A 13,381-nucleotide genomic window follows, 5' to 3' on the forward strand; every position below is an offset into this window, starting at 1 on the left:
GCTCAGAGCCTAGAGCTTGCTTCAAATTCTGTGTCTCCCTCTCTCTCTGCCCCTCCCCCTCTTGCACTATCTCTCTCCCTCTCTCTCTCTGTCTCTGTCTCTCTCTCAAAACCCAGGCGCCCCTATGTTTTTAAGTTTATTTATTTACTTTGAGAGAGACAGAGACATTGTGAGTGGGAGAGGGACAGAGAGAGGGAGAGATAGACTCCCATGCAGGCTCTGCACTGTCAGCGTAGAGACTGATGCAGGGCTTGAACCCAGAAATCTATGAGATCATGACCTGAGCTGAAATCAAGAGTCATACACTCAACCGACTGAGCCACCCAGTCACCCCAGCTTAATTACCTCTTGGAAGGCCCTATCTCCAAATACATTTTCAGGTTCTGGGAGGTTAGGACTTCAACATATGAATTCTGAGGGGACATAATTCATCCCATAACATCTAGGGAGGATCCTTCAGGTGCCAGGGTCTTTGTGACTCTGGAATGCCTCTGAAAGATACCAAACTAGATGTTTCAAAAATATGAAACTTTCTAATGAGAGGGGGGAAGTAATTAGGGATGAAAATCATTATAAGGGAAGCAAGCCTTGAGCTCTTAAGGTTGGAAAGGATTTGGATATATAGAGGAGTAAGAGGTAAGTATTTGAGGCAGAGGTGTGGACAGGGGGCTTAGGAAGAAAGATTGAGTTGAAAGTGAGCATTGTGTGTTTGTGGAGCAGTAACGGGATCTTTGTGACAAAAATAGAGTACTTACATGCAGAGAATAGTGGGGAATTGGTCAGGTAGGACAGCTGGAAATATATTATGTCTGGGACCTTTCACGTCAGCTGGGGAAGATTAGCACTAATAGGGTAGGAAATAGGGAGCTATTAAGGTTGTTGCAGGGAGAGAAATGAAATAATGAACATGGCTTCTAAAGATGAGTTTTTCAGGGATATCAAGGTGGTTGGGAGGAAGGAGGCAGGCAGGCCAGAGAAGAGGCTTTCCAACCATCTGCATGTAAGATCATTGGGATCTCAAATTCAGTTGCCTATAGGGCAAGGCAGAAAATACAAATGAGTGGCTGAGCTTCCTTAGCCAGAAAGCCCCCTTCTCCCCTGACTTTCCTCTCCCCTTGCCCAGTAGAGAGACTTTGAGGAGAGTCAGGGAGCAGATGTCCATTCCCTCAGCAGGTGAAAGGACAGCCCTTGTATCAGTCAGAGTTCTCCAGAGAACCTGAACCAATAGGATATATATGTAGGTTTATTCAAAGGATTTGGCTCACAGGATTGTGGGGGCTGGCAAGTTTGAAATCTGTAGGGCTGGCCAGCAGGCCTGAAATTCAGGCAGGATTTCTTTATTACTGTCTTGAGGCACAACTCGTCCTTCACTGGAAAACCTCAGGTTTGGGTGCTAGAGGTACAACAGTGAATAAGGCCTCAAGGCCTTCAACTGATAGGATGAGGCATATCTACATTATGTATGGTAACCTCCTTTACTTAAAGTCCATCGATTATAGATGTTAATCGGGCCTATGAAATACCTTCACAGAAGCATTTAGACTAGTGTTTGACCAAGCAACTGAGCACCATGGCCTAATCAAAGCTGGTGCATAAAATGTAGCCATCACGGGGGCGCCTTGGTGGCTTAGTGATTTCAGCTCAGGTCATGGTCCCAAGGTTCGTTTTGTGGGGCTGAGCCCTGTGTTGAGCCCCATGTTGGGCTGTGAGCTGACAGTGTGCAGCCTACTTGGGATTCTTTCTCTCCCTCACACTCTGCCCTTCCCCTGCTCGCTCGTGTGCATGCTCTCTCTCTCTCTCAAAATAAAGAAATAAACTTAAAAAAAAATTAACTATCACAAGCCTGAAGCAGGAAGGTGTGGAGTACATTGGGACCATGTTTTGTCCCCAGAAACTCTGCACACCCCCATGCTCTTCTTTCCACACCATACACACTGAGATCCTGGGGATGGCTGCTTTGCCTGGACCCTGGCTCTTATGTGAGCTGACAGGCTATTCCCAGTGCATATGCCTATATGAGGATTAACTTGGAGGAAAAGCAGCTATTCCCTAGTGAGGCCAGGCCCAGGATTCTCTGCTCAGACGCCAACAACTTGCCTTGATCCCATCTGGAAGGGGGTTCCAAGAACACTGAAGCTTTTAGATTTGAGCAGGACACCCAGATACTGAGGTGACCTGGGTGGTTTTCCCTACCGTGTATCTTTCTAATGGGGAGAGAGATATTTTGTGGTGGGTTTATGGACTTTGGTGTTAGAATGACTGGACAGTGTCTCTAAGGACTAAGGTCATGACCTCTGGAAGCCCCTTGTCTTCTTCATGTCTCAGTCTCCCCCTCTGTAAAATGGGGTGCAAAAACAGCATCTACTTGAGAGAGTTGTTAAGGATCAAACAAGATGATGGCATGTGAGAAATACAGCACTGTGCAGGACACATTAGTGTAGTTCACCGGTTTCAGTGTTCTTCCTTCACGGCACACACCTGAGGGCACTCAGCTGTCCCCCTTGAAGTTAGCTGCGGCTGCCTGCCTTGCTTTGGTCATTGAAATGCAAGCCAAAGTGATGTGCCTTGTCTGGGTGGAAGCTTTAAGACCAAAAGGTGATTCGACACATTTCCTTCCCCTGCTGTGGGGACAGTGGAAGCACCTGTTCTGAGGAGATGGCTCGCCCGTCAGCTAGAGGCCCAGGGTGGGTAGTTGAGCAAGGTGGGAGATGAGTGGGTGGGGGACAGCTGTTTGCATTTGGCATTCAGCCTGAGCTAGAAGTAAACTTCTGTTGTCTTATAAAGCTCTGAGATGCTGGGATTACTTGTGCCACAACAACCCATTCCTGATTGATATACATACGTCGGGTGCTCAGTGAATGTAACTATTGGGAGCTTTCCCTCTTCCTTTGGCCTTCTCCCTCAGTAGTGCTGAGTGGTGATGAGACAAATGAAGTCATTTGTAGCAAAAGCTATTTTGGATCCATCAGCTGGCATATAGGAAATGTTGCCTGTATGACTGATATTGTACTTCTGTCCTCTTCTCATTGGTTTGAAATTGAAGAATGGGGATTGAACACCAGAGACCTGTCCCTCAGTTTCCTTTCTAGAACTTTCTAAAACTCACAGTTCTTATCTATGGAATGGGTGTATCGTCTTGTTTTCAGCCTTTCCTGTGACTAATTGTATGACTGGTCCTTGTACACTAAGTGCTAAATACACCTGCCCCAGAATTTGCTATCACTAGGCTTCCTTTTCTACTTCTTTTTTTTTTTTTTTTTTAATTTTTTGTTTCAACGTTTATTTATTTTTGGGACAGAGAGAGACAGAGCATGAACGGGGAGGGGCAGAGAGAGAGGAAGACACAGAATCGGAAACAGGCTCCAGGCTCTGAGCCATCAGCCCAGAGCCTGACGCGGGGCTCGAACTCACGGACCGCAAGATCGTGACCTGGCTGAAGTCGGACGCTTAACCGACTGCGCCACCCAGGCGCCCCCCTTTTCTACTTCTTTAGACACATGGTAACTATTAATTTCCTGCCCTACAGGACCTCGGAAACAAAGACCTCAACAGGGATAAAATTTACTTGATTTGTCAAATAGTCCGAGTTGGGAAGATGGATCTCAAGGATACTAATACAAAGAAGTGCACTCAGGGACTGAGACGGCCCTTTGGGGTTGCAGGTAATGACACACTACACACCATTAACTTTTACTGGAGTGGACATTTTATATGGCTGAATTTTAAAGATTCTTTCTTTCCCTCTCCTCTTTGCCCTCCCCGCCCAAAAAAAAAAAAAATTTATACCAGACAGCTCCTAATACCTACATTTCTGGTGACTAAATAAAAATAATTGGTGGCTAAATCCAGATTTATGATGAAGGCAGTGAATAATGGATTCCTCGTGTCTGCAGCAGAGTGTTGGGAGAGCATTGCAGTCTGAACATTTGGCGCCTTTGCTCCCCAGCGTGGTGAAGGAGGAACAGTTCGGGTGGGATCTAATTATGAGGCACAAATCACTTTTTAAAAAATATCCAGGACAGGAAATGCAGTTACACAGAATGAGTCACTGGCCACACATCTAAATTCTAGATGGAAGTGGACGTTTGGAGAGTTGGTGTGACCAAATGAGGTTGCTTTAGAGCAGCCTCACCTCCTCATTTTTCTCCAAGCCTTGGCTCTCTCTCGGGGTTTCCAAGGCTTCATCATTCTTTAACCGCTTTTATGGTTTTTGTTATATTTAACTATAACTTGCATTATTATTTACCTAATATATTTTCTTTTAATTAGCCCACTTTAAACTAAAGTACACTTTTTGGAAGACCATTTAAATACCTGTGAAAACAGCTATTTTATATGCCAGTTTTATTTCTTTTTATTAAAATATGCTTTTTTGTTTTTTGTTTTGTTTTGTTTTTTGGCTTTTTAGAATGAGAGAAAGTGCAAAAGAGCGGGGGGGAGGGGCAGAAGGAGAGAGAGAGAGAAAATCCTAAGCAAGTTCCAGGCTCAGTGTGGAACCCAACACCAGGCTCGATCCCCCAACCCTGGGATCATGACCTGAGCTGAAATCAGGAGTCAGATGCTCAAATAACTGAGCCACTCAGGTGCTCCTAAAATATACTTTTTAAATCATGTACCATTTATAATTCCTCTGTATCATCTCTAAACCCTGTGTTTCAGGTTCTCCGTTCAAGATACCCCGATCTGCAAGCACAAACCAGCTGGCTCTCCAACTAGTCCCCTGGCACTGTTTGCAAAGTGGTGGAGTAGATGAAGTTAGCTTATAATGACCTAACTGGTTTTTTTTAGCCTGGCATTGTTGCTAGCTAGATAGTTAGGTGACCTTGGCAAGCATTTTCCCCAGGGACTTAGTTTCATTATCTGCAAAATGAGAGACTTGGACTGATTGATCTGTGCCCTGCTCTGAAATGCTGATGTCAGGATATTCCTGACATCGTAGTGTCCCTGTTAAGGCAGTGAGGGTTCTTCAACCTTACCTCAAACCGTGCCTTTGTCCTCAGCTGTAGTCTACTTGCTCTTTTGGCTTCAGGTGAAAGCAATTTGATGTAACTGAAAGGTTCAGGCATAGATTGCTTCAGGTATAGCTGGATCCAGGAACTCGAATTTATATCTCATTATCTCTCAGCTCCTATGTCCTCTTGCTGACTTATTCTGAAGATGACTGTCCAGTTAGTTGGCAAAATGTGGGCCATCTGTTCCAAGCTTGCATCTTACCAGTTTAGTAATCTAGCGGAAAGAAAACACCTCTTTCCCGTTAGTTAGTAGAAGCCCCAGGAACATAAATGTAGGCAACATGCTCATTCCTGAAGCACATACTCTGGGCATGGGGATGTGGTCCTCTGACTGGACAAGTCATATGAACAAATCTGGAGCCAGAGGGAAATTGCTACACCCAAACCATGCCCACTGAGAATGGGCTAGGGGGGGTGTCTGTTGATCACAGGAGTGGACAATGGATTCACATAACAGTTCCCCTTCCTTCTGTCAACTCCCTGACTCCCCTCTTCGATTAAATGCAGTCATTGGCTGATTATTATCCAGACAGTTTTAATGGGCATGAAGTGTTTGAGGTATTTCATGTCACTAGGGTTTTGGCTATATTTGACTAGCTGTTCTCCATGCCCCTCCCCTGCCCTCACCACCATTTCTATAATCCCCTCTCTAATTCAGGAGTTCTTCACCTTGGTTTTATGGGCCTTTAGTGGCTAATTTGAGGTGAAATTTCAGAGGGTCCAAGATCCCTCTGGAATTGCAGGGTTCAAAGATCCTGCAGTTAAGTGTTCGTGCATATGAGCATGTTTATGAAAAGGGAGCGAGTAGATTTCATTAGATTCTCAGGTCCCATAGGGAGTCCTTGTGCTTGGGTTTTGTAGGCACAGTAGACACCCAATATATCTATGTCAAATCCAATCCTGCTTGTTTAATTTCATAGACACTCTTCTGATTCTTTTCTCTTGGCTTCTGCTAAACCACAGTCTCTTGGATATTTCTGTGGCCTACTGACCTCCCAACCTGCTTTGCCCAGAAGTGCTTGCCAGGTGCTACACATTATGAACCCTTGCTGTCTGAGTATTGTCTGATTCTGGCTTGCTTGCTTTTTAAGACTTTCTGACCCAACCTCTCTTATCCTATAGTCTCATCCCATTGACATCCCTTCCTGGGAGCAGGAGAGTGTAAGTCATTAATTCTTTTTTCTTTCTTTCTTTCGTGTTTTTTTTTTTTTTTTTTAGTTATGGACATAACAGACATCATCAAGGGGAAAGCAGAGAGTGATGAAGAAAAGCAACACTTCATTCCTTTTCACCCGTGAGAGATTTTCCATTTCTTTCCCTTCTTTTAAACCACACCCTTCCTCATTGAAGGCTGCTGGAAAGTAGGCTGTAATTCCCTGAGTTGGCGATGGTCCCATTGGGCCTCCCAAGAGGAGGGCAGTAAAAGAACGAGTGTGTCTCTGTGCCAAGGCACTTGAGACCAACCTGCTTTTCACATATTCGTTCATCAACTGTTCTGTATTTGACAGAGTTTGACTGATATCTGGCAGAGGGCTGGGCACTGCAGTAGGCATGGGGCACGAAGTGGTTAATAAGATAGACGTGGCCTGTCTTCTTGGATCTTAATTTTGGGGAATTAAAATATATTTTGGGGAATATTTTGGGGAATTGATGGGGAATTAAATAATCAACAAAAGATTAATGCATTGATTACAAGTAATACAAGAACCATGACTCTGTGAAGCAATAACATATCAAGAACATAGAACAGGGAATCGTTACCTGGTTCTCACGGATGGAAATATCCATAACTTGAGAGGAGGGTAGTGAGGAGGGTAAATGTCCTTTTCCTGCTCTGAAAAGGTGTCTGTAAGAAAGCAGGACCTCCAGTTTGAGAATGTTGTCTTTACTCTGTTACCCCAAGGATGTCCAGGGAGTATGGTGTTTTGTTATTGGCGATGAGGTCAGTGACTCTCATTAAAGCCTTTGCCACCTTACTGAACAGATGTTCCTTTTGAGGGCTTGGGAATCCTTCCTTTCCAAGAGTCTTCCTAGGGAAAGAAAAATGGCCTCTACTTATAGCAATGATGTTCCCAAATCCCCGAGCCATGTTGCTTTGTGGCATTTCCTGATGGCATCTATGCTGTCTGAGCTGGCATGGGCAGTCTCACTTTTCACCTAAGGTGTATGGAGGGCCTGGCTAACTTTCTGGAACACATGGAACCACAAGGTGGGAACCTTATTGACAGCGCCGCATAAGCATTTTGTGCTTTCTTTTCCTTCCCAGAGTGACAGCTGAGAATGACTTCCTCCATAGCCTGCTGGGCAAAGTCACAGCCTCCAAGGGAGACAGTGGAGGGCAAGGTAAAATGCCACAATGTGCCCAGTGGACTGGGCTCCGTCTTGGGAGCTCTTGATTCTTTGGAAAACAGTTCAAAATCCTAAACCCTGGGAAACATAGCCTTCCTTCTAGACAGACCATTGTGAAGAATGGAAGCATGTGATCTGTGGAGATGGAAACCGTATCTCCTGAACCTGGGAGGCATGTCCTAGTGCCTAGAGGAAGAGGGGAACTGATATATCCTATCTCTTATGTGTCAGGCACTCTCATATATCTCCTTAATTGATTTAATTCTTCCCACATTCCTGTGAGATACGTGGTATCTACCTCACTTTACAGAGGCTAGGCTTAGAGAGGTGGGTTAGTTTGACAGAAGCTGACATTGCTAGAAGGCACCAGTGGGATTCAAACCCACAGATGTCTGGCTCCAGTGCCCATCTGCTTTCCACCTTCCTTCCTCCTGGGTTGGGTCACTGCTTCTGAGATTGTTTCTCTCTGCTTCCAGTGGTGTCCTCCAGAAGGAGCTCAAGGGGAGAAATGGTCGCGGCTGGGGGTGGGGGCAGCGAGACTGAGAATACCTTGAAGTTGCCTCTTCATGGTGAGCGTTCCCTTCCAGGCCTCTGGGTGACCATGAAGATGCTTGTGGGTGACATCATTCAGATCCGCAAGGACTACCCACACCTGGTGGATAGGACTACTGTGGTGGCCAGGAAGCTGGGCTTCCCAGAGATCATCATGCCAGGTCTGGCCTTCTCCTGGGGTGGGGGAGATCTAGCTTGTCACATCCATTTGCCCTTTAAAAAGTCAACTCCTTACTTTTCTACTACATCTTTTCTGTTTCTTTCCCTGAAGGTAACCACTGGAAATGATTTTTGTATATCCAAAAATCTTCCAAACATTCACGTAATAAAGACAAACACATAAATATACACACATGCACTTTTTCCCCTCACAATGGGATCACACTTCATATGCTTTATATACCATTACTTTACATACTTTATATAGAGTTCTCTGATTTGCTTTATCACTTAATAATTTATCATGGACATTCTTTCTACTTTACTACACATTGAATAATTCTGTTCTTTTGGGGAGGATATGTCATTCTCTTAAATTTTTAAACTATTTTTTTTTTTTATTACCAGAGGACTCCATGCTCACTGTAAAATGTTAGAATAGCATGAAAGGGTATAAAGTGAAACGTTAAAAGCCCCCTCAAATCTTTGTCTCTAGAAGTAACTGCTATTAACATTTTCTGAACGTGTATATAATAAAAAAATAAATAAACGAGATTATATAATAACATTCTTCTGAAACTTCCCCTTTCATCTTAATCCCGTCTTAGACTTGCATGCATAGCTGCTCTCACTCCTCCTCCTCCCCACCGTGTTTAGCGGTCCCCTAGGGGCCTGCCCTGTGGTTCATTTGGACCTGCTTTACCTGTGACATCAACTCCGTGTGCATTCCCCTGTGGGGCTTTCCGTTCTGATTGCCCCCCATTCCTGAACACCTCCTGGCCCTCCTTCCGTGTTCCTTGGGGACTCGAAAAGGCACTCTATCTTCTGCACAGTGAAAGATTGTGTGGCTGACTGTGGTTGCTGTTCACGGGCCAAGATCAGCTCCATTGGAGCTTTCCTTTGCCTTTCCAGAAGGTGTCACTAGAGGATGGAAATTAAATGATTTTAATGGGGAGAAAAACAGCCAATTTTGACCATCCCGCCTACCTTTTTACAACTGATGTCCTGGCGTTCGTCCATCCCCTTTTTACCTATCTTCCCAGCCTCCCTGATGAGGAAGCAATGCTTTTTTCAAGCATGTCTGATCTTGATTTCATTAGTAGATGTCAAGGCAGGGCACTTCCTCTCAGGCCCCCACTCCCTGTGCTTCCCAGTCAGTGTCTCTCCTGCGGCACAGACACCAACTCTTGTCTCTCTCTCCCTCTGCCTGCAGGGGATGTCAGGAACGACATCTACATCACTCTCTTACAAGGAGACTTTGACAAGTACAACAAGACCACACAGAGGAATGTTGAAGTGATCATGTGTGTGTGTGCAGAGGATGGCAAAACGCTACCCGTAAGGGCCCCTGCTGCTGTCCCGGGTGCCCCGGCCACCATGGGTGCTTCTGCTCTCAAAGATTTGCTTTTCTCATCCCGATCTGCTAACTGCCAAGAGCCTTTGGGATGCCTTGAGTAACATGATCTACACCTTTAGAGCTTGGTTAGCATACTGGCCCATAGTAAGACCTTGTATCGTGTTGTCTTTTACATCAAAGCAGTTTTTCAATGTCTGTCTCTCTCCTTTCATAATCCCTTTTTCTTTCTTCTATTTCCTTTTTTTTTTTTTTTTTTTTTTTTTTTGCTTGACCTCAGCTTATAGGTCAGTTTTTTGCTGTTAAAATGTTGTTCACATTGAAACTTGAGCTGGTTTATTCAGGCAAAATCCATGACAAGAAAAAGGATCAATACAGAGCCTTGGGCTAGTGTGGAGACTCAGGATGGCCTCAAAACAGACATTCCCAACACTTAATCCAACTCCCTAGTGCTCAGCTAGAATTCTGGTGGAAAGCCTTATTCGTAAATTGGTCTCCAGAGGGCCAACACAGTGTATTCAAGAATGCAAAGCACGTTGCTATAAATATTTATACAGCATATGTCCTATATAATATTTGTCATGTGTGTTTACATTTATTTACTTATATTTCTTCAAAGGTTGTCAGCAATTGTGTCCAGTGTGTGGGAGGGCTCTGCTTCTCCATTTCTCCTTTTGGAGTACTGAGCTGAAAATAAAATCAGCTCTCAGCAGCAGTTTCAGCGTGGGCAAATATTCCTCTTAGGCCACAGTAGGTGATTAGATAGCACAGTACCGTGGGGGCGTTAAGTATTGATAAGTCATCTGCTCTAGCCTTGGGGCCTGGGGCTCAGGCAGATATTTCTACCCTCTACCTAAGAACATAAATGGCATTCACAGGGGAATTACTACGTGCCAGGCACTGGGATAAGTATGATGCGTTGCCATTATTATCCCCATTTTTATGGGGGTGGGGGCAACTAAGCCTTCAAGTGAAACTGCTTTTCTAAGTACATAAGTACTAAGTACTTTTCTAAGTACATACATAAAGTTAGTATATGGTAGGGATGGGGTTTGGTTCCAGGTTTCAGGCCCTCTTAAATACTTCACTATAATGCCTATCTATTAAAAAAAATCCTCCAGTTTATTTCTTATATCAAAAAATGATGCTAATAACCACTTCTTTCAGATTCTGGGAAGATTAATAATTATTTTTTAAATTTAAAGAAAACCCCAATTGTCTTGTTTGTTGGTAAAGACTGGCCCCATTAATTAATATCTAGCTGAGCAAAAATCCAAGTGTTTAAATCATCCTCTTCTTGTTGGTTCTGAAAAGTAAAATAAGTGAGAGACATTTTGCTCAAAAGATCACAAAAGAAGAGCGGAGGGCTTTTATCTGAAAGGGAAATTGCATTTCACGAATGTATAGACCATTGCTTTGAAGTTATTTTTATCCGACTACCTGTTGAAGAACTTTTAAACCTCAGCTTCATTTTTAAAAACACTGATATGCTCACCTTCAGTGTTGTCAAAGGACAAATTAGAAGGAACATTTAGCAGGAATGCAGGCATCGAATCTTGCTCCTGAACCATTCTTCTACCTCTGCCACCCTTTCCAGTCACACCCGACCAAGCTGCGCAAACACGCTCATCAAAGATGAATATATAAGCAGGTATTCTGGGGGCTGAAATGGAGAGGTAACTATGGGGCACGGTGATAATTTGCAGTTTCCTCTATTAGGGAAGTTATGGGGGAGTTCAGTTGACTGACTATTGAAAATTGCTAAGGAAGCCTGTGGGAGGCTGTTCTTTCTTTATTTGCAGAAATAAATATTACTGCCTAATTAAGTGTCAGGCAGCACACTCAAATACTTTTGATACTGGTGGGTTCCTGTGGAAACAGTTGCCTTCAGAGATATCTATTTCTTTTCCTGCTGCAGGTGCACACTGCCCTTGGCAGAGCAGGGCCAGAGGACAGAGTAAGTTACACATGTCCTTGGCCCACTTTGGGGTCTCAGCAACCTTTTACAGGAGGGGCCATAGCAGAAAAGCTAATGCAGTGGACTCTGGGATCAAATAGATCAAGTTAAAATCCCAACCTCCCTTCCTAGTAGCTGTATAATCTTGGATAAGGTTTATTTGTCTATAAAAGAAGAGTCATAATTTCCTCCTCACAGGGTTGCAAGTTAAACAAAATGGTAAGGGTAAGGCACCTGGTATGCAGTAAATACGCAGAAACAGGAAGGGGGGTAACATTCAGAGAAGGGCGAGCAACTGCAAGTTGATGCCCTGACCAGGAACTGAGGCAGTCAGATGCTCACTACAATGAGGAAGGATGCCTGAAGCAAGTTTAAGGAGAAGCAAAAAGGATTAGATGCCAGGCTGAGAAACCTGTCCTCTTCTGAGCTCAGCTAGCCAATGGGGGTAGAGGCAGGCATAGAGGACAGAATAGTATAGCAGTTGAGACCATGACCTCTGGGGCCAGGCAACCAGGCTCAATTCCCAGTGTAGCCTGGATTAGCAGGATGACCTTGAACAAATTACATCATCTCTCTATGCCTACAATTTTCTGTCTGAATCAGAGACTGCAGCAGTTGCACCTTGCTTTTGTGAATATCGAATAAGGTGATCTACATAGTAAGTGTTCATTAAAATTAGTTACTAGAAAGGTATAGTAGTCTTCTGGTTTGATTCTTGCCTTGTGACTGCTAACTGGCATCTTCCTGGCATGTGGCTCTGTTGGTGTAGAGCACTCTCGTTCTCAAAGTGCGTTTGCATCCATGGTGTCATTTGTTCCTCAGGTGATTACTATCAGGTAGACAGGGCGTGTGTGAGGAGCCTGATTTTTCCTCCTGCTGAAGTGTGTCTGCCAAGACTAACTCAGCATTAAAGCCCCCAGACTTCCTGATTCCTATGCAGATTGCCTTCAAGTAACCTGAAACCTACTAGGAGTTCTTACTGCTAAACGGGTACCATGGGGGTGGGCAATGGGGAAAATTATTGAACAGGCTTACTTGAGACATTTACAAATCTATATTTTCTCTAAAACCAGGCTCAGTCCCTGGTCATGATTCTCGACACATGTGGAAACATTCAGTTTTATCTCGGAAGGGTTGAGAGTGAGGGTCTTAGGCCTTTCTCAGAGTAGTACTGAAACTTTTTTCTACAGCCTTAGACCATCAAAAGTTTTCACCATCAAGATAGTTTTGTGGAATTCAGTTGCTCGCCATACAACAATTTTACTTCACCAGAGATATATACGTATTTTCAGATTTTATAAGCTACATGGGATTCACTGCAACTACAGAAACTCTAAGCCCATAAATGTCACTAGATATAAATCATGGGAGGCTGGAAGGTTGTTATGGAAGGAACACTGGACAGAGAGTTAGTGGGTCGAGATGTGTGCTAGCTCTGCTACCTTTCTGGGCAAGTGACTTAACCTCTCAGGGCCTCAGTTTACTCAGTGTTGAAATGCGGATAATAGCAGTGATCATCTGAGGTGGTTATGAAGATTGGATTAAGTGAGGTAGTATGTATGAAGCGTTCAGCATAATGCTGGACAAAAAGCACTCTCTAAATGGTTAGAAAAACTTTGAAAGTATGTTTATAGATCAGTGCCTCAAAAATTTCTGTAAGCCCTCATTCCATTCATTCCATTGAAAACCAAGAGAGTTGTCTTTCTTCATTTTTAGTTCACTGGTTATTCTTGGGTTTTTTTGTTGTTTGTTTGTTCTTAGAGGTAAGTTCTGAAAGGATGCTATATCCTTATTTTGAAATGGATTCAGTTGGATTGCAAGTACCCTCAATCATTGTTGTCCTACAGCTTGGAAGTAAAGAGGGAGAATTCCAGGGAGAGATTCTACTTCCCACAAGCAGGATTCTACTTCCCACAAGTTAGCTTCTCGTTGGGGGTCCCAAAGTGCTTGCGTGTGGCCAGTTTGGATCATTTAGCCTGGTGGTGGTGGTAGAGGGGA

General features: G+C 44.0%; 1 protein-coding gene across 1 annotated transcript in view; it reads left to right on the forward strand.

Moving 5' to 3' along the window:
* DOCK2 (dedicator of cytokinesis 2) overlaps positions 1-13,381 on the forward strand; it is a 418,809-nt gene that overhangs the window by 57,454 nt on the left and 347,974 nt on the right. Inside the window, exons 10-14 of the mRNA XM_040444509.1 lie at positions 3,527-3,662; positions 6,231-6,306; positions 7,279-7,355; positions 7,949-8,074; positions 9,286-9,410. Coding sequence (XP_040300443.1) covers positions 3,527-3,662; positions 6,231-6,306; positions 7,279-7,355; positions 7,949-8,074; positions 9,286-9,410 — 540 coding nt within the window. The remainder of the gene's footprint in view (positions 1-3,526; positions 3,663-6,230; positions 6,307-7,278; positions 7,356-7,948; positions 8,075-9,285; positions 9,411-13,381) is intronic.

This window comes from Herpailurus yagouaroundi, unplaced genomic scaffold (genome assembly GCF_014898765.1).
Source record: "Herpailurus yagouaroundi ecotype Mexico unplaced genomic scaffold, PumYag 29, whole genome shotgun sequence".
Classification (NCBI taxonomy): Eukaryota; Metazoa; Chordata; class Mammalia; order Carnivora; family Felidae; genus Herpailurus; species Herpailurus yagouaroundi.